Here is a 26,335-nt window from a genome sequence, read left to right as displayed (position 1 = left end):
AGACAAAGCGATGCCATAGTGTTAGGACATCCATTGACAGTTCAAGTACCACATGCAGTAGAGGTTCTTGTAAATAGAACGCAAACACAACACTTGACTATAGCGCGACTTACAGGGTACGAACTTACATTGTTTCAGCCACACATAGAAATCAGACGCTGTAACACATTGAATCCTGCCACACTTTTGCCAGTAACCGGAACAGACCCACTAGCCCATGACTGTATTGAAGTTATTACAATAACGACGAAACCTAGACAAGATTTAACCGATGTCCCATTGTCAGACCCAGACCTGACATTGTATGTAGATGGTTCATGTATGAGAACAAATACAGGAGAGTTGGTGGCTGCTTACGCAGTCACAACAGATACTGAAGTCATTGAAACTAATCGTATAAATACTTTGTCAGCTCAAGCCGCAGAGCTTATTGCTCTGACACAAGCCTGTATTCAAGCCACAAATAAAAAAGTCAACATATACACTGATTCACGTTATGCATTCGGAGTTGTACATGACTTCGGCGTGCTGTGGCGAGAGAGAGGTTATTTAACTTCCCACGGTGCCCACATTCAGCACGGACCCCTCATTCATGCCTTATTAGATGCAATACATCTACCCACTGCAATATCAATTATGAAATGTAAGGCTCATACGAAGGTTACTGATATCATTTCTCAAGGCAATGATCTAGCCGACAGAACAGCTAAACAGACTGCTCAAACTCAAACATCCGACATGACAAAGACAATAGTCCCGATGCCGACACATTGTATGACAGTTAAAGATCCTACCCTTGACGTAATTGACATACAGACACATGCTACACCAGACGAAATAAAGAAATGGACGGAATTAGGAGGGATCCAAACGGATCAAGGATGGATGATGAAGGAAAAGTCTGTGTGGTTCCTTCCTGATTCAATGGTCCAAGTTATAGTTAACACTATACATAGTCCAGCACATCTAGGAGAAAAAGCTATGCTAGACAGCATTCAACACATTTGGTTCAATAAACATTTACGAGCAGCAGCCAAACAAAAGGTCCGTACCTGTATGATCTGTTGCCAGTTCAACCCAGGAAAAAGTGGTCCCGTAGAGCAAGGTGGATTTCATCCTCCTAATCACCCTTTTGAAGTCCTCCAGATGGATTATATCCAGATGGAACGATGTCGAGGATTCAAATATGTTCTCGTAGTTGTCTGCGCTCTGTCCCGCTGGACGGAGGCATACCCGGTTTCAGATTACACTGCCCCGACTACTGCCAAACAGTTGGTTCGAGAATTCTTCCCACGATACGGTTTACCACGTGTTGTTCACTCAGATAACGGCCAGCCGTTCTCATCCGAATTAATGAAACATGTTTCACTTCTGTTAGGTTATCAGTGGAAATTTCACTGTGTCCGACACCCCGAAGCAGCAGGTCTCGTAGAAAGACATAATCAGACCCTGAAAATTAGATTGTCCAAAATATGCAGAGAAAAAGGTGTCGACTGGGTAGTAGCACTACCAGTTGCACTCTTTTTCACAAGAATGGTAGCACACTCTCGAACAGGGCTATCCCCGTATGAGGTGATCTTCGGCAGACCACCAAATATGTGGGGGATGCCTATACCACGCAAAATAACTGATATTGACTGTAATATGCTGACAGATTACTTGGCTTCCTTGATGTCTGCACTACAATCTTGTCGTTCACAGGTAGCTGCAGCCTTTCCCGACAACACTGAGGTGAAACCCCATGACGTAATTCCGGGGGACCTTGTCCTTGTGAGGAATTTCGACCGAAAGACTCAGCTGGAGCCCAGGTGGAAGACACCCAAGTTGGTCTTGCTGACCACAAGGACAGCTGTGAAGATTGAAGGCAGGAAAGGATGGATTCATTCAAGTCATATCAAGAAATTTCATGGACTTCCTTCAGATGTAAACAGCCCACCTCGTGTGTCCTCACCAATTGACTCAAAACTACCTCTGGCTGAGGCCGACGGTAAAGAACTATATAAACTAAAATTAAGGCCTAGGCCGTCGGACGATTTGATTGTTTAAGTCCTCTCCTAGGTGAAGCGGTTGAATCTGTTTCCGACATGTATCGCCTAGACCTGAATCATGGACAGTCGCGAAAAATGATGAAACGACAGGCGTATTGTAAATCACTGCGTAGCCATTGCATAGTGACATTATTAATCTTGTTTTTCTTAAGTCTTTTAATAATTACTGCAAGTATATTGTTGCACATATATTACCCTATTGCCAGAAATGTTTACAATGTTACTGCTGAACATTCTTTTAGTGACTTACCCCCGCATGAATTGTCTTATAGACTTGCGCTGCGCAATAACACTTTCATTAGTATGTTACATCATTCCCATCAGACTAGTAATGCAACTAATTGTTGGGTGTGTGGCCGGCTCCCTCCCTATCAGAATTATGAAGGAGTCCTGCCTTTCTTTCCACATCCGTTTACACATAATGGCTCCTGTGGAGCATGGTTTAGTTTAATGAATTCCATAGACTCAGACACAGCAGTTTATCAAGACCATTGGGTATGGGGAAATCTGAACCTAGTTTTATTCAAAGTCTGTTACCCTGACAAGGAGGGTCGCCCCAAAGGAACAGGAACTGATCTAGAAAATGAAGTATATGGATTAGGTAACTTCACACCTAATCTCATGATTCTAAATGTCGAATCCGAAGTTGAACTAGTTTTACCAACCATGTCAGTATTCCCAGCGAAAGGTGAATTGTGTGTAAGAAAAGTTGGTTCCATACATATGGGCCATAGTAAATGCACTACTACAGTAGAATTCAGTGATCAAGGCAAATCTTCATTTAGAGCTTATCACCACTCCTACTTTATATGTGGTCAGACTGCATATATGCGTCTACCCCTAGATTGGGATGGTACCTGCTACATTGCATTCCTTTTGCCACCTGTTTTCCTAGCTCCTCCTGATTATTATAGAAATATTCATTTAGTACACAACAGAGAGCGGAGAGATCTCCCAATTGTCGATTACACTGAAACAGCATGGGAAAAATACACAGATTTCAATAAAGGCATCTTTCCCTATATAGGTACTGTTACTAATAGTAAGCTGATACGTAGATTAACTAGAACCCTTGAAGCAGTAGTGAATGAAACTATTTCCGCCTTAGGCAATTTAACAGAAGAGCAGTCTGCTATGCGGATTGTTGTGCTTCAAAATCGTCTTGTCCTGGACGTCATCCTGGCTGATAGGGGCGGAGCTTGTAGGGTCATCGGATCAAGCTGCTGCGTATTCATACCAGAAAATTCGCCATCTGTATATAAAGCTATAACTCGCCTTCATAAGATTGTAAGCCAGATACACCAGAACCCAGGCACTTGGACTTGGTCCGGTTGGTTTTGGAGTGTGATATCAGCCTGGGGATGGAGAGTTCTATCCTTCCTAGGTATTGGCCTTCTCATACTATTCAGTTGCTGTCTATGTCTACAATGTGGACCAGCGATCTGTGGTCTGTGTGCCACATCGTGTATTCCACCACCAAGCTCTCATTCGTCACGGAAGAAGAAAGAAGAACAAATGATGTTATATGAACAGATCAATGGATTGATGAAGATTGATATCTCTTAACGGGCAAGTAGGGGACAAGGAGGGAATGTGGAAATATGGATTTTTCTGGTCAGTTATGTCCCCTATCTTGGACCCCAACGGTTCTATGTGCATGTTACAAGTACATGTATGTTCCCTCCAGTTCCAGTTATGAAGACGCAAACACATGTGCGTCCACCGTCAACATGTCCTCTGTCAGATCCGCCATGAATAGGCCGGATATTCCATTCCTAAGTATGAAAAGCCACCGGTTTTATATGGTTCACCTATGCCATTTTACAGTCCAGGCAAGCAGGCCCTGATTCTGTCATCAAACTCTTTTTGCCTTCTGCCTCTGAAAGCTCCAGTCTGAGCCTGCATCTGTGACCATGAACTTTGTCTCATTCTCTGCGCGGCTCACGAAGCCTGACATCAGCCTATTCTCTGCCAAGAACTATATTTCACCTTCGAGTTATCTGCTTCACCCCTCAGCCGATGCATTCCTGTCTAGTAGTTTAAGTAAACATTCCTTCCAGCTACCGAGCAATGGCTCGGCTTCTCTGTCTTTATGCAAGTAATTCATAGTCCTGTTACCATGGAATATTCCTACCCCCTCGCATTCTAGTGTAGACACTTAGACGCTTGTACACGCACGCACAGTCAGTATAGAATAGATTCTGTCCGAGAGTCCTTCTTTTGTGGATAACATAGTTCTTTAAACATAGGATGTTAGATATGATTTGGGATTAGGTTGACTTGACCCCCAGACTTTTCGTCTCCACATGTAGAGCTAAATGTCAAGTCCCCTTCACCCCCTAGTTGCACGTCAATCACACGTCATGCTGCTGCGCGCGCATCTATGCCAAGTATTATCTTATAGATCCACCTATATATGACATCATAACCAATTATGTTCCTTTTTACTCCTTATTACACCCATTTTCGGTTACGCATATGAATCGTCATTTTCCTTATCAATTGTTACGCCTACCGCATCTATTTCATTGTAATGTATGTTCTATAAAAGTCATTTCTTGTCAATAAAGTATGTACTTCACTTCCTGAACCTCCGTGGTGATGGAACTTGGAGCAACCGATTATAATCGATCATTGGAATGAAGCCCATTCCGAACCTCTAATACCACGGATTCTGCCTCTCATTTTACTGAGCTATTTTTATTATGTTTCTGTATCAAATTAAGTCCCGGTAAAGGAATTTTATTTACCACAAACCGGTGGATCTGACCCTCCGGGACGTCATGGGCGCCATCGCAGAGATGAAGGCCTCGGTGGACCAGCGCTTCGACACCCTAGCGCAAAAGATAGACTCGGTCCTGGTGGATGTTAGCCTTGTGAGGGCTGACTTGTCCAAAACCAACGACCGGGTCGATTCCCTGGCCCACACCACAACGAGCCTCACGACGGACGTGGTGGCCCTCTAAAAGGAGGTGCGCCGGCTTGGCCAGGCGAGCGCCCTGATGGACCGGCGACTGGAGGATTCCGAGGGTCGGGCCCGGAGGAATAACGTTCGCATTGTGGGAGTGCCGGAGGGACGAGAGGCGGAGGCGGCAGATCTTTTTGTGGAAGAATTGATCCTTACCCATCTCCAGCCCCGGGGGCTGAGTAAGCTTTTTGCGGTGGAACGTGCTCACCGGGTCCCTGGGGGCAGACCTAAGGCCGGTGCCCCGCCGCGGCCTCTCATTGCCCGGATTTTCAATTTTCGGGACAGAGACGCTATCCTGCAGACCTCCAGGCAACAGGGACCGGTCAAGCTTGATAACATGGATGTGCATTTCTACCCAGACTTTACTCCGGCGGTCCAAAAACAGAGATTGAGTTTTCTCGGAGTTAAACGTCGCCTACGGGACCTGAACCTTAAGTACTCAATGCTTTTTCCAGCTAAGCTGAGGGTGGAGGTGGATGGGCGCACGCACTTTTTTGACCGACCCGAGGCGGCTGGGGACTGGTTGGACACTCTGCCTGGAGATCGGGGCCGAGGGGGTGGGGGGGGTGCGGTTGGCGGGGAGGGCCCGCCGGATCAGAACTGAGGGGTGAAGAATAGGCCTTGCTCTGGACAACATTCCTTTACCATTTACTGATCGTTTATGTTCCCCTCCGATGGAGGTCGTGTGGGGTCTGTTGGGGGCTTCCCTCCTCCTCTGGGGGACTAGTTAGTTTTTCATCTATGGGGCGACAGGCACACTGCACTTTGGGGGGGCTGTTCGGGCTCATGCAGGGGTGCAGGGAGGGGGGAGTTCTGTTGGGATGGGGGGTGGGGGGGGTGTTGTTTGTTTGCACCGCAAGGCAAGCCCTTTACTGTATTGTTGCTCTCGAGATGCTCTGTGGGGGACGACTGATTGCTTCCACGTATGATGGGGGGTAGGGATTGGACTGTGTTGTCATGGAATGTTAACGGCCTGGGGGACAGGATTAAGCGTGGTGTGGTCCTGCAGTACCTGAAACGTATCTCACCAGATGTTGTCTTCCTGCAGGAGACACACCTTATAGGTAACTCCTTTCATGCCATGAATCGGCGAGGCTATCGTTTGGTGGCCCATTCGGGCTTCACCTCGGGCTCGCGGGGGGTGGGTATCATGATTAAGAACTCGCTCCCGTTGGAGATTGATGAGGTGCGCCATGATGAGAGGGGACGCTACACTGTTCTGGTGGGTAGAATGGAGGGTAGAGTGTTTGTTTTTATATCAGTGTACGTCCCGCCTGGGTTACAATCTACTACATTTGCGGACTTGGGGCGCCTCCTCCTGGACCTCCCGGGTGGCCTGTTGGTGGTTGGGGGGGACTTTAATGCGGTAGTTTCTGGGTCTATGGATCGCCATCCCCCTAGGGACCTCCCCCGGGCACAGGCCTGGCTGTCCGGCCTTTTAGATACTCTGGGCCTGGTGGATTGCTGGCGACTAAAGCATCCCGCACAGCGGCAATACACCTTCCACTCGGGTGCCCATGGTAGCCTCTCGCGGCTTGATTACATCCTTGTCCCGGCGGCCTATGCTGGGAGGGTGGGAGAGGTGTGCCATCTGGCGCGGGGCATTTCAGATCACTCCCCAGTACTGTTACATTTCGATGTCTTCCCTAGGGGGGAGGGCAGGGTGGCTCCAATCAATGCTTGGTACTTGCGTGACCCCACTATTCGTGCCGACTTGATCAAATCCTTACAGAGATACTTTGATGAGAATGTGGGGTCTGTCCCTTCGGCCATCTCCCTGTGGGAGGCTTTTAAGGTAGTTCTCAGAGGGGAGGCCCTCTCCTTTATCTCCCATGCCCGGAGGCGCGAGCGGGAGGAGGTAACCCGGGTGGAGGCCGAAATTGCGGAGCTGGAGGGTGACCTGGGGAGCGGGGTAACAGACGCCAAGTTGCATGTTCTGCACCTCAAGCAGGCGGCCTATAGGGCCCTCGTCACGGAGGCGGCCAGGGGCCTCAGTAGAGAGCAACAGGGGCGACTGTATGATGTGGGTGATAAGGCTGGTAAATTGATTGCGTGGTTGGACAAGAGGGAGAGAGCGAGTCGTGTGGTTCCTTTGATTGAGGGGATGGATGGTGCGCCTGTCACCGAGCCGGAAGCCATTGTCTCCTGCTTCGCGGATTACTTCTGCGAGGTGTACTCCCCGGTTTCTCCCTGCTCGGAGGAAGATTCCCATGCCCTGCTTCGGGACATCGCGCTGCCCTTTCTTACGGTGGAGGACAGGGATTTGCTGGACGCTCCTCCCACCTCGGACGAAATTGCCCTGGCTATTCGCTCGGTCGCATCCGGCAAGGCCATGGGCCCCAATGGTATCCCCATCGAGCTTTACAAGCTGCGACCGGATGTACTGGCGCCCCACCTGCGCGCCATGTTCCTGGCGGCCCACTCGCAGGGTTCCCTCCCGCCGGACCAGCGTCTGGCCACAATCGTGGTGATCCACAAGGAGGGGAGACCCCGTGAGCGGGTTACATCCTATAGGCCTATCTCGCTCTTGAACGCGGAGCCCAAAATCCTCGCCAAGGTACTGGCCAACCGGCTGGTTGGAGTGGTGGGCGATTTGGTCCACCAAGACCAATCTGGCTTTATACCCCATCGCAAAACGGCTCTTAATCTGCGACGCTTGCATGGGGTGCTCGCGCGTGTCCCGTTTGTGCGGGAGCCGGCCATCTTGGCGTCCTTAGACGCCACCATGGCGTTTGACACGCTTGAATGGCCATACATCTGGGCGATGCTGGCGAAATTTGGATTTGGACCGGGATTCATTAGCTGGGTCAAATTGTTGTATTCGGGCCCATTGGCGCAGGTGGTGGTGAATGGGCGAGTTTCGGCCCCCTTCGCGCTGGGGCGGGGCACGCGTCAGGGTTGCCCCTTGTCACCGCTCCTGTTTGCATTGGCCTTGGAGCCCTTGGCGGAGTGGCTGCGGTGGCACCCCTCTATCCGTGGTCTCCGCTGGACCCCCGAGCAAGAGGACCGCGTGTCCCTCTACGCCGATGATATCCTTTTGTATCTCGCCTCCCCGCGTAACTCGCTGATTGTCCTGGTTGATGTTTTGCGCTCCTTCGGTCGTAACTCAGGCCTTGTCATCAACTGGGCGAAATCCTGCGTGTATGTGCTCTCCGGGGAGGCTCCGGCCCTACCACGGGACTGCCCGATCCAGATTGCCTCCCAGGGGTTCCGGTACCTGGGTATATATATTACTCTAGACCCGGAGGCCCGCTACGAGCGGAACTTGCTACCCCCCCTCCAGCGCTTGCGGGAGGACGTTGCGCGCTGGCGGCGTCTTCCGCTATCGCCGCTTGGCCGAGCGGCCTTGTTTAAGATGATGTCCTTGCCGCGCTTTCTGTATGCGCTTCAGAACACTATGGACTTGGTTCCGGCGCGCTACTTCCGTGAGGTGGAGAGCCTGCAGCGGCGCCTGTTCTGGGACGGGAGGCCGCGTATTGCTCTGGCTAAATTGACGCTCCCGTGGTACGACGGGGGGGTTGCCCTCCCGGACATTAAACGGTATTACTGGGCCTCCCAGCTCGCTGCGATTAATCATGGCCTTTACGGGCCCGCCCTGAACCCGGCATTTGAAATGGACAAGATGCTCCTGCCCGGTGGCGACTACAATCGAGCGCTCTACTCTGGCGCGCCCGACTCCCGTCTGACGGGACCGACGCGTGTCATGGTGCGTGTCTGGCACGCGGCTAATGCAGCGATGGGGTGGAAGGACCGTTTGACCCGGGCGACACCGCTATATGCGTCTGAGAGGTTGGGCTCCCTGTGGACATCGAAGGGCTTCGAGAAGTGGGACACGATCGGAATCAGCACAGTGGGAGATCTCTGGACAAGGGGTGGATTCAAAACTTTTGAGACGCTGCGGACGGAATTTCAGCTGCAAGGCAGTGAGTACTTTCGGTACTTACAAGTCCGCCACGCGCTGGGCTCCGTCTTCCCTGATGTCGCGTCCATTCCGGAGTCTTCCCCCCTGGAGGACAGAGTGCTGGATGGCCATGTCCCAGACAGCACGATCTCCCTTATATATAAAAAAACTGATCAACGACAGATCGTGCCTGCTGACTAGTCTCCGCGAGGCCTGGGTTGCCGACGGGCTGGAACTGGACGACGAGGACTGGATTTCCGCGGTGGCCTCTCCGAAGGAGGTGGCCATCCCGGCTCGCCTTCGCTTCGTCCAGCTTAAGATCCTCCACCGGGTTTACGTGACGGGGCCAAGGCTTCTACGTATGGGCTTTGTTGGTGACGGATTGTGTAAGCGTGGCTGTGGTGCCTTGGCAACTTTCATGCATATTCTGTGGGAATGCCCACAGGTGGAGCGATTCTGGCGTGGTGTGCATGAGGTCCTGCGTGTGGTGACGCGTGTTGCGCTGTTGCCTGAAGCGAGGAGATGCTTGCTGAATGTGTGGGAACCAAATGACTATTCGGTCCCGCAGACGCGGTGGGTGACTCTGGGATACATGATAGCTAAGCGCGACATTGCTCAATTGTGGGGATCCCAGTGGCCCCCAGCGGTGTTGGCCTGGAAAGAACATATGGATTGGTGTATGTTTCGTGAAAAGGTAGTGTATGTGGCGAGGGGTAAGCCTGGGGCGTGGGTGAAAATCTGGGGCCCCTGGAACGCCTATCGCGGGGGTATTTGTGAGCCGCCACTGCTACCGGCCGCCTCACCAGCTCCGTCCCCCTAGCCGACCCCCTCCCCCAGCCACGGCCGTGTGGTTCCCCTGTCCCTGATCTATTCCCATTCCCCTCTTCAGAGTTTGGCTGCTGGTTGGGATCCCCCACTTAAGGAGCACGTGCCGTCACTTTGGATGGCGGGTTGCCTTGCGGGTGTGGTTTTTTGTGTTGTTCTGTTTTGAAAAAAGGAAACCGTATTGTGGGCTTGGAGTTGTGTGGCCTGCGCTATTGATATCTCCTGATTTACCGATCTGCACCGCCAAGAGTCTCTTACTGTAGGTATGTCATGTGCTTCTGCCACTCTAGCGGCCGGCCGGATGGTTGTAGGCCCATACTTGTAACTTTTTTAACATGTAATAAACGGTTTCAAAAAAAAAAAAAAAAAAAAAAGACTCTGAATATAATTATCGGTTTCTTTTGGAAATATACCTCTTCTATAAAAATTTACTGTGTGAAAAATTTGAATAAATATTAATGCGAGGGCCATGTTGGGCTTTTAAGACTAGCTGCAATTTGACAGAGCATCTGCCAAGGAGTATTTCATCCACTAAATCGCGTGCTTCCATGAATAAAAGTCCTACTTATACTACATGAAAGACAATTTAAAAATGTATCTCACATTAAAGGCTAAAAACATCAGGCAGGAACACCACCCACTCATAAAACAAGAGAAAAGAATACAAAAGGTACTTACACTTACCAGCATCTAGCATTTTTCTCATGCACGGGTAGCTGATGGTCAGACGCATTATTGAAGCTTTGTCAAGATGGGAGCTCACGTGATGTGGAAGTGGTAACTGACGAGACAGTTAATAGAAAACCTCAGATTCCTTACTTCTTTTACATCTAGCGGCATCATGGGGATGTAAGGTGGGAAGTATTTAATGCGAAATAGGAAGTTGGAGAAAACTGAGAAATCAGAGGCAATAAACGTATGGAAATATAGCGGTGTAAACGTCACTGAGGCCGAACGGGATTCGGGTCTGAATGGCGGTCAGGAAAGAAATGAACGTATGGAAATATAGCGGTGTAAATGTCACTGAGGCCGAACGGGGCTAGGGTCGGAATGGCGGTCAGGAAAGAAATGAACGTATGGAAATATAGCGGTGTAAATGTCACTGAGGCCGAACAGGGCTCGGGTCGGAATGGCAGTCAGGAAAGAAATAGAAGGATACACATATAAACGAGGCAATCGAACAGGGCAAAGCCACAGGGAGAGCGAGAGGAAAGCCAGATGGCGCCTCTGGGCTGCGAAAGTGAAAGTAATCGCAATGCACTTAATGACCCGTGAAAGACAGATGGCGGCTGCGCGCGTGCACGCAAGCGCTAAGCCAGCCAAAGCATGGGGTAGCACTTTGAAAACCCACCTACTAAATGTCTCGCTGAGCATCGCATGCGCTGTCTCAGGCGAGACCTAAAAAGATGTTAAACAGTTAAGAGTTTATTTAAAGTAACCCTGGGCGTAGTTCACGAAGTAGCGCTACGTGTAGCTACGCAAAGTGCGCTTTGCACTACGCAAGCTACGCATAGCACTTCACGAACTGCGTAGTACCCTGTTCACACTGTGCAAGATGCCGTTTTCAATAATTGCACAGTGCGGACAAGCATCCGACACTGTGCAATCATTGAAAACGGCATCTTGCACAGTGCGAGCTGTAGTTTTCTGCCGCTCGAGTAGATTTTTACTCGAGCTGCAGCTTTCTCAACGCGGACTGGTAGTTTCTCATCGCGAGCAGTCGCGAGCATACGCGACCACTCGCAATGAGAAACCTGACCTCCCCGCGTTGAGAATCTCGCCGGGAGGTTTATTTTCCACGCTCACGATCGGCAACTTGATGTTGCTGATCGCGAACCAGGAAAAAGTCTCGCCGGGATGTCATTTTGCTTGCTCGCAGTCGCCAACTTGACGTTGAGGACCGCGAGCAAGCAAAAATTGACCGCTACGCGTGTTTGCACTGTGCTATGTGCAATTTGCGTAGTGCGAAGTAGCGCAAACTACGCGAGCGTAGCGTAGTGCTTTGCCCAGGCTTAATTTAAAGGTTAGTTGCAGTTAAAGAAGGGTGTCTTGCACCGCTTAGCTTTAGAAACACCTTCATTTGCAAAGCATTCTTGCAGCAAACATGTAAAATTATGATAGTCTCTCCCAAAAGTCAAAAAGTGTGTTTCAGCTTAGTAAATCAGATTCTGTCAGTGCATCGAGAAGCAATTTTGTTTTTTAAAGTGATGGGTTTCAAACATCAATGCCAGAACATTCATGCTTTCCCCCCACATTGACAACAGTGCCAGTAGTGAACTAAAAGGCAAGTCAGTCGTTAGGAGCATCCTTTGGGTGCTCCAGGTCGCTATTATACTTGAACAATAATTTAGTATATTAAATCCAACACAGTAGAAGGTATTGTACAGTGCACATCCTGAAGTCATGCATTTTGAGGTCCTCTTATACGCGATAATGAAAAAGAAGAAGGAAACGTGAAACAAAACAATTGCCTAGGATCACAAAATTTAGTCAAGTGGGCAATTCAGGATTGATCCCAGGTTTTCTCGGTCCACATTGTGCAATTCAATTCTAGCACTAGATGTACATGCTTTGCACCACCACCCCCTCCACCTCTACCATCATGCTGGCATTAGTATGACCTTCGGTCACACCACAGACCAAACGTTTTGGCCCCTCGGAAGATACCCATGCACTAGAGAAACCAATCACAGCGGAAGTAGTAATCTTGGCAATCACCATGTTGCAAAATACTAAAGCACCTGGGCCATTTAGGTTGACTCCTACCTTTTGAAGCATGGCACATGCACTGGTTTTTGCTGATGTGGGGAATTTCATGGAATCCATGTGAGACATCCATCACTGGCATCTCTTAACCAGGGAAAGACCCAACACTGTGCCCGTTTTCTAGGCTCATATCACTGCTAAATGTGAAGACCTGGTGAGCAGCGTAAACCCCTACAAGTGAAGGCTAATTAACTTAGACCAAGCCGGGCTTATCTAAGGAAGGAACTATGATGATAACACAAAGATCATTCTTCATGTGACTGACAATGGACAAAGAAAATAGCAGTCCTAGCATCTACTGACACAGAAAAGGAGTCTGACAAAGTTCATTGGCCATTCCTCAAAGAAACATTGAAGTTCTTTGGCTTCTGCCCCGAATGGAGATCCTTGGTACTAAATGGCTAGAGGGATTGTTTTGCCAGGGTCAGAACCAATGGGGTGTCCCTGAAGGAAGGTCTGTATTCAAAGGGGCATGAAAAGAGGATGTCCCCCGTCTCCATTACTTTTCAACCTAGATATGGAGTTTGTTGCTCAGAAAGCAAGACAAAACCTGACACATCAGAAGTGAGAGTTGCCAGGTATGTACATTAATATGTATGCATGCAGATGACATTCTTTTAGCCCAGGTGGATCCCATTTTTTCTCTGAAAGCCCTGGGAGAACTGGAACTCAATTTAACTATTTCACTAGAAACAACAAACTCTGATTCAGGCTAGATTTTCCCTACTGTGGGTTAGAGACCATTCAGCACTGGGTCTCAAGCTGGTGTCATCTCTAGACAAAGCAAAGAATATAAAAAGTGATGGATGGAATGCTTGGATTAATCTCAGCTGCATTGCTCAGGGCTACATCCCAGTCCATTGTCGTTTTGCCCACCGGGCTACCTCAGATTAGACCCAGTCAAATGCAAATCAGTTTTACTCCAGCTCCAATAGGAACACTCCTGCCTGAACTGACAAACCAGGTCTTCTCTGAACCGGCATGGTGAACCATAGTGGTCTTGCCCAAGTTGGAGTTACCAGACTTTTTGAAAAAAAAAAACACCTCTTTTATTTGGTTTATAGTAGTTTTTAAGTAAAGCATTACATTATTACCGATCAAGATAAACATAGGAGCTGGTACATACATTTGGTTTCAGTTATATACTATCTACTGTTATGTAGTAGGTCTCGCGTTTGAACTGGTAACCCGCTAATACCCAGTAGTCTTGTGATTGAAGTGTATTCAGTTTAACTGTACTTAATTTTGTCTTGTCGGCATCGCAAACATGGGGCGGGGCACCAGGAGTCTAAGTTTCAATAGGTTTCAGAGGAAGTAGCCCATACCTACTACTTATTTACAGGGTTATAGAACAATGAGGTGACCCAAGGTACCACTAGTAAAGTGCAGTACAACAAAAGGATGGTCACAGTGTAAAATAATTTTAACACAAAAAGAAATCAGAACAGCACCATAGCAAATCAATTAAATAAAATGTATTCTCTAATCATCACATGATTATAGAGGATAGCACGATTGTCTACATTTCTAAAATCAGTGCTCCAGAAAAAAGAAGAGTGCTCAGGAAGAAATGTGCGCTTGTGAGGGTTGTAGAAGAGGAAAGGCAATGGGCAATATTTATACATCATAGACCGATGAAACCTTTTCAGCCATATGAAGGAAAATCAATAGAGAAAGCATAGCAACTTCCTGACACAGAATTAATTTCTGTTGTCTGTGCTTGAAAGAATATAAAGGACCACATGGTAAGATGTAGGTTAGTTGTTTCTTAGCCTGGGGTCTTTATCAGAAAAAAGAGACACCAATTAGATCCAGCTAGATCAATCAGGCTGTAATCTTTCAAGATAGTAGGCACATAGGCTCTTTTTTCAGAAAGGCGAGAAGGGAGGGCTCACACTGCGTTCATAGTGAAATACTATGCCAGGACCAATCTCGTAGGATCCTCAGTGGGATCGAAGATGATCCAGCAGGTTTAAAAGACATGGATTGAATTAGCCTTCAAAGTAGCCAATGGTCCAGCGGGAGACCGTGAGTCTCACTCACCACCGGCAATGATTTGCCAACTTCCTCTTGGCCTGGGTTAAGCTATAAATTTATTTATTTACAGTTTTTGTAGAGCGCAACACTCATCCCAGGGGATATCATGGCGCTTATACCGAGCAGAGACAACTGGAAACTGAAGCTGGAGATTAGAGATTGGGAAAGAGATGGGTTTTCAACTTTTTTCGGAACAAAAGATAGTTTGTAGTGTGTCTTAAATCTAAGGGAAGCTCATTCCACCTCTTTGCTGCCAAGTAAGAAAAGGAACGACCCCCGTTCTAACTTTAAAAATACGTTTTGTCCTGGCCAGTGCTGATTGAAGTGATCGTAAGTGTCTGGTAGGGACATAAAATTCAATCTTCCCTTGAAGGATAGTGGGACCTGTCTTATGCAGAGCCTTATGAGCATGGCTAAGCAATTTGAAGGCAGCCCACTGACGCATCGGAAGCCAATGAAGTTTCTTCAAACATTCCGATGCCGAGTCTAGCTTGCCTTTGTTGCAAATAAGTTTGGCCGCCAAATTCTGCAGTACCTGTAGGCGAGAGAACAGATATTCATTCATTCCCTCAAACAGCGCATTGCCGTAGTCTAAACGACTAACCACTAGAGCCTGTGTGACCGAGCATCTGCAGTTCAGAGGTATCCAGGGAAATAGCCTAGCGAGAAGTTTTAAGATGGCGAAACCCTTGCCACATATGGATCGTACATGGTCCTTCATGGACAAGGCGTCGTCCATGATGATCCCCAGATTCCTGGCATGTTGTTTTGGAATGGGGGCCGAGCCTAAGGAGGGTGGCCACCATGAGGCATCCCATACCCGTTTGGCGCCACCAAATAAAAGAATCTCCAATTTTCCTGCATTCAACTTTAAATAGTGTGAATGCATCCACTGGGCCATTTCTGAGAGGCAGTCATGTAATTTAGTTTTAGTGATGTCAGGCTTCTCATCCAAAGCCACCATCAGCTGCGTGTCATCCGCATAAGAACAGATGCCAATGCCCCATTTCCTTCCAATGTTGGCAAGAGATGACATATAGACATTGAAAAGGGTAGGGCTTAGTGAGGCACCCTGGGGGACCCCGCAGCTGATGGATTTAGGGCTGGAATGGAACTGACCCATGTGTACTGCTTGAGTGCGATTGCTCAGAAAAGAATGCAGCCAGCTCAATGCAGTGGATTGAACTCTTTTGCTCCGGAGTATGTTCAACAGGCAATCGTGGGATACCGTATCAAACGCCGCTGACAGGTCAAGCAGAATCAGTGCCACTGCTCCCCCTTGATCGGTGGAGGATCTGATATTGTCCGCCACTGCCAGCAGCGTTGCTTCGGTGCTGTTGTTGGCTCTAAAGCCAGTCTGGGAGGGATCCAGGAGGAGGTTGGTTTCCAAATACCTCGTCAATTGTACATTTACCAATTTCTCCAAAACTTTGCAGAGATAAGAAAGCTGGGAAATAGGTCTATAGTTCTCTGGATTAAGAATGTCGGAACCGGCTTTTTTCAGGAGAGGGATCACAGAAGCATGCTTCCAAGCATCCGGGAAGATGGCAGTTCTAAGTGATTTATTAAAAATCCAGCACGCCCTGCAATATTGTTGCTGTCTTAATGTTTTAGGAGCGGTGATTGAATAAATTACTCCATCTGCTCCATCCATAGGAATCCTGAAACTGACTGGTCTGGATTTATAGCTAACCCAGGTCCAATTTACCGGGAATCAGAGCCAGGGTAGGAAGACTGCTAGTTGCCACAACGCCTCTTGTCACGAGTAACGACTCGCTCTGTTTAAACGCTCCCGTCAGCACTGACCTGCATTATTTGGGGTCTTCAATACGAGGTAAATCAGACATTGTATTCAATCGCAAATCTGGTAACTATTGAATTCCTTGTACTCTGAGCACCAGCATTGCAGTGGTGTAAGACTCATGATAATCTCTTTTTAACCACTGGTCCTGATGAATTGCCACTAGATCCGTTAGAGGCTACCTTAGGCAAGAAACATGGCGACCTTACACACCACACACGCCCTTTAGGATCATTGTACCCGGCTAGGGCGTCTTTGTTTTTAGTAAGGTTAGTGAACCCTTGGAATAAAATGTAGGCAATAGGGTCTCCCTAAACTTTTTTTAATACCACACTACTCTCACTATACTACTTATTCCACACGCATGCACCAAACGGCTTCAACAAAAAGACCTGCACCAAAGAGCCACATCGCGGGTGCCCGTCGGGCATTGCAGCGCCGGCCCGACGAGGAGCAAGCCCATATGATGAAGCTTGACATCCTTCGGGCGTGTGAGGGCACTTTTTCACAGACCTGAACACTCTCACTTACACTTAGGAACTGCATACCGAATAGTTTCTTACCTGTCGGTGTAGTTTTGCAGCTTGAAGATCTTTCTGGATTCACTATGCTGTGCATTATTCCGCGATCTGGTGGTTGGGTCCGTATTCGTAGTCTTTCCTTTGTGTTTTTTTTTTTTTTTTGTAGCCCAGGTGGGCGTCGACGTCCCACCATTTGGTGCACCTCTCGTGACGTCGTCGTGCTTCCTGCGGAAGTCCCACCTTTGGGGCGCCATCTTCGGGTTCTTTTTTCCTCTCGTTTTCTTTTTTTTTTTTTAACCCTAGGCGAATGATTAAATTATATGTCCACTTTTCTGTAGTATTTCATTCCTTCTTTTCTTCTTTGTTTTTCCCCCTCTTCCTCCAGCCTCATCTTCCTGGCGGAGGTGGGTGGGTTCGCTAGTGAATCCAGAAAGATCTTCAAGCTGCAAAACTACACCGACAGGTAAGAAACTATTCGTTTTGCAGCATGAATCTTTCTGGATTCACTATGTGTGCATAGACTTTGTAGCGGTTTGTTATCTTTGTGGCGGCTGGGTGGTAGAGGAGCGTTGGTCGTTGAATATGTGTTGAAGCACCTTCTGTCCTACTTGTGCTTTCTTGTTCATCTGTATGTCCACGCAGTAGTGCTTGGTGAACGTTTGCACTGAAGCCCATGTTGCCGCCAGGCATATGTCCTGAATGGGCGTGTTTGCCAGAAAGGCAATGGTTGCCCCCTTCTTCCTTGTGGAGTGAGCTTGAGGCCCCTCCGTTAGCTCCTGTCCTGCCTGTTTGTGGCAAAACTGTATAGTCAGTGCAATCCATCTAGCAATGGTGCCCTTTGTCACTGGTCTACCCATGAAACTCGTTGCAAAGGACACAAAGAGCTGCTTAGTTTTTCTGTGCTCCTTGGTCCTCTCAATGTAGTGCATCACCGCTCTTCTAGCGTCTAGAGTGTGTAGAGCCTTTTCTGCGTTCGTAGTTGGATTTCGAAAGAAACTCGGTATCTGAATACTCTGGTTCATATGGAACGCCGACACGACTTTAGGCATGAAGTGCGGGTCCGTTCTCAGGACAACCCTATCCTTGTGTATCTGTATGTAGGGCTCTTGTAGCGTTAGTGCTTGCAGTTCGCTCACCCTGCGTAGCGAGGTTATGGCTACCAGAAATGCCGTTTTCATAGTCAACATTTGCATTGAGGCCTTGTGTATGGGTTCAAACGGTGCCTTCATAAGCTCCGTTAGGACCACGTTGAGGTTCCATGCCGGCGGCGGCAACCTCTTAGGTGGTGCGATTCTTTTCGCTCCTTCCATGAATCTCTTTACTACCTGCGACGTAAAGAAACTTCCACCTTTCTCCCCTCTTGTGTAGGCTACTATCGCCGCTAGGTGTACCCTTAGGGAGGTCGAGCATAGGTAACTTTTGAGAAGGTGCGTGAGGTATCTCAGCACTGTTGAGTCCTTTGTCTTTATTTTGCAGCCCATTTTTCCTACATCATATTGTAAATCTTTTCCATTTCGCACTATAGCATTTGCGTGTAGTTGGTCTCCTTGCCTCCCGCAGCACTCCCATAGTGCTTGGAGGCAATCTAAGGTCCGCAAACTAAGTCTTCAGGAGCCATGCCACCAGGCTGAGGCTCTCTGGTTCTGGATGTAGAACCCCTCCGTTCTGCATGGAGAGCAGGTCCTTTCTTCTCGTGAATCTGTGTGGATTGCCTAGAGCCATTTCTAGAATTTGGGAGAACCAAGTCTGCCTTGCCCACTGTGGTGCCACCAGGATCAGTGTCATGTTGCTGGTTCTGCACTTGTCGAGCACCCTGTGTAACAGTGGTATCGGCGGAAAAGCATAGGCAAATGTCCTTGACCAGCTTATCCATAGGGCATTCCCTTGGGATTGCTGATCTGGTTGCCTGGACGCGAAGCTTTGGCATTTTGCATTCTGGCGTGTTGCAAACAGGTCTATTGTGGGAGTTCCCCATTTCTGGAAAAGCTTCTGCGTTTCGTGCCCAATGAGCTCCCACTCGTGTGAGGCCGAGGTCTGCCTGCTTAGCCAGTCTGCCTCCACATTGTCCTTCCCTGGTAGGTGAATTGCCAGCAGGTCTATCTTGAGAGGTATGGCCCATCTCCAAATCTCCTGTGCCAGAGTGGAAAGGGGGAACGACTGTGTCCCACCCTGTTTGTTGATATAAAACATGGTTGTGGTGTTGTCCGTTTGAATCAACACTCTCTGGTTGTACAGGTGCTTCTGGAATGCCTTCAGGGCTAGCAGGACAGTCTTCAATTCCAGGTAATTGATATGTCTGACCGCATCTGCCGGAGCCCACAGACCCCTCACTCTGAGTTTGTCCATGTGTGCTCCCCATCCCCTTTGAGATGCGTCCGTGGTGATGGTCACAGTTGGGTTTGGTGGTGCCAGGCTTTTCCCTGTAGGTATGTTGTCCCTGTTCCACCAAGTTCTCTCTTCCTGCACTGCGTGCGTAACAACCACTAGATCTTCCCAACTTCCGCTTGCTTGTGACCATTGCTGTTGTAGCCATTCTTGGAATGGTCTCATGTGAAGTCGTACATTTGGGACCAGGTGGATACATGACGCCATCATCCCCATGATCTTGCTCACTGTTCTCACTGTCAGAACTCGCCCCTTCTGGTAGAGGCTCGTCTCCTTCAGTAGGGCTGCTGCTCTCCTGACGCTGGGCACGACCGTACTGTTTATGGTGTTGATTTTTGCTCCCAGGAAAATCTTCACCTGTTCTGGCTTCATTGATGACTTCCCCCAGTGTATCGAGAACCCCAGGTTCGTCAGTGTCTGTCACCTGTGCTGCGTGTTTCTCGCACTTCTCGTGGGTGTTTGCTTTGATCAGCCAGTCGTCTAGGTAAGGGTACACATGAATCCCCTTCCTTCGTAGGTATGCTGCGACTGCCGACAGGCATTTCGTGAATACCCTTGGTGCTGATTTCAGACCGAAGGCCAGGGTCGTGAATTGGTAATGATCCTGGTTGATGCTGAATCTTAAAAGTCTTTTGTGCCTTCTGTTTATTGGGATGTGCAGGTAGGCATCTTTGAGATCCACGGTGGACATGAAGTCTCCGTCCCTTATTTGGGGCAGCACCTCCTGTAGTGATGTCATTTTGAACTTGTGTTCTGATGAATTTGTTTAGGTATCGCAGGTCCAGGATGGGTCTGAGATTTCCGTCTACTTTCGGTACCACAAAGTAGTTCGAGTAGACCCCTTTGTTCCTTTCCTTGTAAGGCACTGGCTCGATGGCTCTCTTTTCGAGCAGCTTCAGTGTTTCCTCTCTGAGTTGAGCAAGCTCTTGACCTGAGCGTTGCCTTCTTTTTGGTTTTCTGTTTGGAGGCGTTCCCTCCAAGTCCACGCAGTAACCGTGTTGCATGACGTTTAGTATCCACTTGTCTGTGGTTATACGTTGCCATTTCTGTAGGTAGAGGCCCAGTCTTCCGCCTACCGGTGTTGGATGCTCGTAGGCGATCGGGTCTCGTCCCCCCCCGTTGTTTTTGCATTGCGCCTCACCCCTGGGGGTATGTTGGGGGTGAGCGTCCCCATGCGTGCCGAGTCACTTAGATGAGGGTTGGTCACCCCCTTGTCTCCTTTGGCCACGTCCGTTTCCCCTCCCGCGAAAGGACTGGCCCCGAGGCTGGTACTGCCAGTTTTGTTTTTGCTGACCTTGCTGGCTGTGACTGTCACCCTGCTGTCCTTGCAGGAACATCTGGTGCGACGCTCCCTGCTTGTTACCCCTCTACCGTAGGGTCTCCTAGTTGGAGTGCCTCTTCTCATCCCCCTGAACTGTAGGGCCCCCATGGACCTCGCCGTCTCGTTCTCTTTCTTCAGCTGGGTGAGCTTTTCGTCCACTGTTGCTCCGAATAGCGTTTCCCCGTTGAAAGGAGTGTTTAGTATGTTGCTCTGCACCTCCTGTTTGAATCCAGAGATTCTCAGCCAGGCCTGTCTTCGTTCGGTGATCCCAATGGCCATCAGTCTGCTTGAAGTTTCCGCCCCGTCCAATGCAGTCTTAATGCATGAGTTGGCTGTATTTTTACCTTCTTCCACAAGGTGGGAGGCTCTTTGGCGGTACTCTTCAGGGAGGTGTTTGACTAGTTCCCCCATCTCGTCCCAGTGCTGGTACTGGTGTCGATTGAGAAGCGCATTGGAGTTCGCCATGCGCCAGTGCATTGCGGCGTTCCTTTCGACCTTCCTCCCAGTGAGGTCCATCCTCCTGCTTTCCTTATCGGGGGGTGGCCCCGAGGTCGCTGGCATGTTGGCCCTTCTCCTGGCCGTGGAAGCGATGATGGAGTCGGCAGTGACCGCTACTTTGATGTAAGGCGGGTCCAGGGAGGAGTGCTTGTTCTTCTTCTCCGTCCTGGGCGTGATGGACCGGCATGTTGCTGGTTCCTTAAAGGCCTCCTTCCCTTGCTTCATTACACTTTGGAGCATGGGAAGGAACTGGCTCCTCGTCTGAATGGGGAGCAGAGTCTCTAGAAGGAAATCAGCTTTCGGTTTCTCCTCGTCCAGTTTTACCCCAAAGGCTGCTGCAGCACTCCTGACGACCATATTGTACACTCCGATGTCGTCGGGCAGCGAAGGCCTCGAAGGATACGTGTCCACGGGCTCTTCGGCGTCGATGTCTTGCCATTCCAGCTCGTGAGTGGTTGATGGCGCCGAGACGTAGAACGACTGCTGGTCGTCTTCCTCGTCTTCATAGTAGGGGCCTTCTTCCTCCTCCTCAGGATCTTTCGGCAGCCCTTCGGCGTCGAATTCCTCCTGTTCCTCGATTTCGACGACGTCTGTCGACGGAGTCGTTGGAATTCTGAATTGTCTCATTTTGGCGTCTAACTCCTTCTTCCTCTGAAGGATGCTCTCCATCTCCGCCTCGAGCCTTCTCTTCTTTTTCTCGATCTCGGAGATGCTCTCGACGTCTACCGCAGGTCTTTTCGACGGAGCTTGCGTCGACGCTGGCTTGTCTTTCTGCGTCGAACGCCCCGTTTCGTGGGCTATCCTCGACGAACTCTGCCTTTCGGCGTCGTTCGGCACCAGGGAGTCCTTTTCGCAGGATCCGCTCGGCCTTTTGTCCATGGATCCACCCTTGGTCGTCGAAATTTTCAGCGCCGGTGCTCCTTTTGAGGCCTTTGACTCAGATTTTCGAGAGTCACTCTCAGGTTTTCGAGGCCCTTTCGGGGGTTTTGAACTCGACGATTCTCTTACCTCGTCATGCGTTTTCTTGTCAGTCTCTACGACCGTGAAGCTATCAGGTTCCTCGGCGATGTTGTCCTCATCGTCGGTGGAGAGGCCCAGATCGTAAAGCGACGGGGCCTTACCCTTGCCTTCCATGCTGAAGTTGGCTCTTCTCTGGCGTTCTCTCACCCGGAGCATCTTCGGCGCGAAAGCTGAACAGGCGTTGCAGTCCTTGCTCAGGTGGTCGATCGGTAGGCAAAGTTTGCAGACCGGATGCTGGTCCTTCTGCGCGAACTTGTGGTGGCAGTTAGAGGCTCTGAGCGCAATGGACAAGACACCCTTCAAATTCTGCCCTGAGTGCGCATTTTCCAAGGGCGTCGAAGAAAATTCGTGAAAACTCTTCCTTCTTCGCGTCCCGGATGTAAGTTATTCCTCTCTGTGATGTTCAGTAGTTCCTTCCTCGACGAAACTCGCGTTTTCTCCTTCTTCCTTCGATTGAAATCCTGGAGCTTCTCGATGACGATCCAGACCCAACGGCGGAAAAAAGAATCTGAAGATGGCGCCCCAAAGGTGGGACTTCCGCAGGAAGCACGACGACGTCACGAGAGGTGCACCAAATGGTGGGACGTCGACGCCCACCTGGGCTACAAAAAAAAACCCACAAAGGAAAGACTACGAATCCGGACCCAACCACCAGATCGCGGAATAATGCACAGCATAGTGAATCCAGAAAGATTCACGCTGCAAAACCTTCAGTTATAGCTAGTCCTCGGTTGGGAGTATGTGTGCAAGACTTGCTTAAAAAGCTCCCGGTTTCTCTCATTTGGATAAATAATGATTTTAAAGATGCTCAATATCATGATGCATCAATTGGAAGGGGTGGACAGGGAAGTAACGAACGACTGGATGGAAGAAATTTTCTGGTCAATGTCAGCAATCTGATTGCATTTCTCGTTGGACCTTGCAATAGGGGGACTGGAAAGGTGAGTCTTTCAGGAGTCTTATTAGTGAACAAAATTGCTTTGGGGAGGTGTGGGGCATTAAGAAATCTGTTACAATAAAAAACAACTTTAAATTTTTTTTATAGTTCTCTTCCATATTTGGTTCAGCGCCGACCATTCTGTTTTTTCACAGAGTGATATTAATTCTTATTTCCACTGCGTTTCAAAGCTCTGAGTTTCAGCATAATGGATGTAAACTCTGTCGTGTACAAATTGTCAGAAGACTTTTTTCAAATGGAACACCTTCAAAAGGAGCAATATTATCAACTGTCAAGTGCTGAAGATCACAATACTTATCAATCAAAACAAAAGGAGAAGTGGATTGACAAATAGCTGTAAATGGGGGAGATTGGGATTTTTTAGCTCGCATAGTGGGCTGACGACCTTCTACCAATATATGCCAACGGACAAGGTTGGACCCTTATTTTATAGAACATTTCAGAAAAGTACAGCGGAAGGGTACTCTGAAATTACTAGTCCAAGGCACTGGAAGAGTTAAGCCAGTATAAGCAAACAATATTGAGAGAATGCCCATGTATGTGGGTTCCAAATTGAGGACCCGTTCTGAGAATAAATAGGAAGAAAAGGTCAAGGCAGATGGAAACTAGTGTGAGCTATGGGAGTCAAAAAGGAGATTAAAATCTCTTAAAACAAGGAGATTCGAATCCACACCTGCCCAATCGGTCAGGGTAGAGGCCAGGGATTTAAAAGCCACCAAATGAAGAGTTATGAGGTAGTAATTTAAAATGCAGGATCAGAGACCCTACTGGATCACGAAACTTAATAGTAAGGAATTCCAAAGCAGGGTCGCAGCTTGAAAAGGTTTTGGTAGTGTTTAAGGACTCTTTGATAAAAAAGACAAGCTTACTGCCTTTGCAGGTGGTACACAAAGATGTAATAACAAAATACTCCTTTTATCCTAAAAAATGTCATAGGTGAAGTCCTAAAAGACATTTCGGTATTAGTAAGCATATTTAAATTGTAGTTTAATATAAACTCTTTAAGCGATGTGGCATTTTCAAATTGGAATGGTGCCTTAATAAAAAACGCTTTTAAATGTCCGAGTTCAGTATATTATATGCTATTCCATGTCCCAATGCCAAAAAGGGGTGACAGGTTCAATATATGATGCTTTCTCACATGCATTTGTTTATCAAGTTAAGAATAAAAATGTTTACAAGGCCAGAAATAAGAAAGATATTATATGATTCCTAATTCCTACAAAACTACGATATTAACGCACACAGAGAAGTGTAGTTTTGCTGCCTCGGTGATCCAAGGCAATACGATATCCAAAACCATTTTATAGGGAACTGGCACACTAGAGGTCTCATACATAGGTGACAGCGTTTTGTGGTAAACACGGATTATTTTAAAAGCACATGTATGTTTAAGAGGATGAGCACAATGCGCTCCAGCTGTTTTCAATACTAACTGCTTTTCTAACTGCATTCTGTAAGAAATTTTACAACATGGAAGCAAAGTTACATTATCAAAACGCTAAATAAAGTTATTATGGAACCGTTAAAAATAAAGCATTCCAACCACTTGCAAAACAGGACAGGTTAAGTTGACATTTAAGCTCTCCTAACAAAAGAAATATGCTCGGCAACGTACATGCAACATCTAATGACACCACTGTGTAAATGGAAAAGGAGAGAGCTTTACCTGTCTCCCTTTGGCTTTCGTTTCTGTACGATCTTCCCTTTGGGCCGTCGCTCGCTTCCTGAACAAGGGTTGCCACCGGGGCCCGTTACCCGTATTGATTCAAGGCCTTTGGAAGATTTCTTGAAGGTAAATTCAACCGGTTCGCCTTCTTTTAGGCTTCTAAACCCATCCATGTAAAGCTTGCTCTGAGAAAAAAAATAGATTATAATGACCATTACTTTCAGACACAAATAAGTAAAATGCAAAAAGTACAATTGCTGGACAGAACAATGCCAAACATCCACCCCAGTAGAGAGATATGAGACTAAATCCATCGGTTTTTTGCACATCATGCCATTCCAGTTTGGACCCAGCCACATGCAAATCAGTCTTGACCCTGATCCAGTCCAGCCCGAAAAGCTAGGCCAAGTCCTCCCTGGACCGGAAACAAGCATCATAGGACTGGTTTCAGGGTTTTCACACCTCATCAGCCAGTCTTGCTGGACTACAGTGGCATGGAGCGCAAGGGACCACATCTGGGCATACCCGTCCCACTCGGGTTGACAAATGCAAAAAGAACAATTGATGGACGGAATGCTGAAACAATGTCCAACATTCACCCCACTACAAAGGTTCGGGGCAAAATCCATCGCTGCTGCAGCACAAACAAGTAAAATGCGGTATCTAGGGGCGTGGCTTGATAGGCCAGTATGGCGGACGTGAGTTAAGCGAGCTACGACCAGCCCACTATTAATCCTGCATACATCCTGTTCCCCCCCGACATCTAATCGACTCTGGAGGAGTCTCTGCGGCGTGGGTCCACCATAGCTACCGCCTGATGTGAGCTGGCGGCGTGTCTGCAGGTTTTTGCCGGAGAGATCACACACGGAAGGCGGCGCGGCCTCCCTACTAAGACGGAGCCGGGGTGTTGCGTGATTGTCAAGTGTCCCGCTTGATCTCGCCCACGTGCGGAGTTGGCTGCTAGGGGAGCCGGAGGACTGCGGGGGACATCAGTGCCAGAAAGAGGACTGGCGGTGACCTGGCTGCCTTGTGGAGACGCTGGTGGAGGGAAGACCGGTGAGCAGACGGCGGCCGGATCAGGCTGCATGAGTGAGAAGGGGCGTAGCGCAGCCGGAGTGGCGGCTATGACCTAGTCTTCAATCTGGCAGAGCGCGCTGTTGCGGGGGAGCCCCGTGCAACGGCATCAGCGGTAACGGGAGTGGGAATTCTATTCTCTCCCCCCCCCCCCCCCCCGTTGGGGACCACAGCCCGGGATCGGCAGCACGATCGAGCCGCTGGGTGGGCTGCCAGACAGCGCGGATCAGTTCTGAGCCCTCCTCCTCCTCACTGCTACTGAGTGCTGGTAGTAGCGGCCGGCACGACATTGGCCCCCTGCATGTGTGGGTGGTGGAGTGCTTAGGAGGCCCTGGAAGCGCAGTTGATCGGCAGTGGCAGCCTTTGAGTCAGGCTGCCCCATTACAGTGCTATACAGGGACTTGAATAGACTTGGGAAGTGGGGCACGGCGGCCAGGTCGGGCCGCGCCAGCGAGAAGGGTGGAGGCGCACAGAGTAACGGCGCATGGTGGTCGTTAGAGGGGACCTGCTGGGACTGGCTCCCCTATACGCAAGGCTGTAGCA

The 26,335-nt window shown here is 48.8% G+C and overlaps 1 protein-coding gene across 1 annotated transcript in view; it reads right to left on the bottom strand.

Moving 5' to 3' along the window:
• LIN28B (lin-28 RNA binding posttranscriptional regulator B) overlaps nt 1–26,335 on the bottom strand; it is a 438,223-nt gene that overhangs the window by 203,873 nt on the left and 208,015 nt on the right. The window contains exon 3 of the mRNA XM_085611259.1: nt 24,719–24,903. Coding sequence (XP_085467385.1) covers nt 24,719–24,903 — 185 coding nt within the window. The remainder of the gene's footprint in view (nt 1–24,718; nt 24,904–26,335) is intronic.

Source organism: Triturus cristatus, chromosome 6, assembly GCF_964204655.1.
Source record: "Triturus cristatus chromosome 6, aTriCri1.1, whole genome shotgun sequence".
Taxonomy (NCBI): Eukaryota; Metazoa; Chordata; class Amphibia; order Caudata; family Salamandridae; genus Triturus; species Triturus cristatus.
The sequence above is the reverse complement of the archived record's forward strand: the minus strand, read 5'-3'. Positions and strand labels throughout refer to the sequence as shown.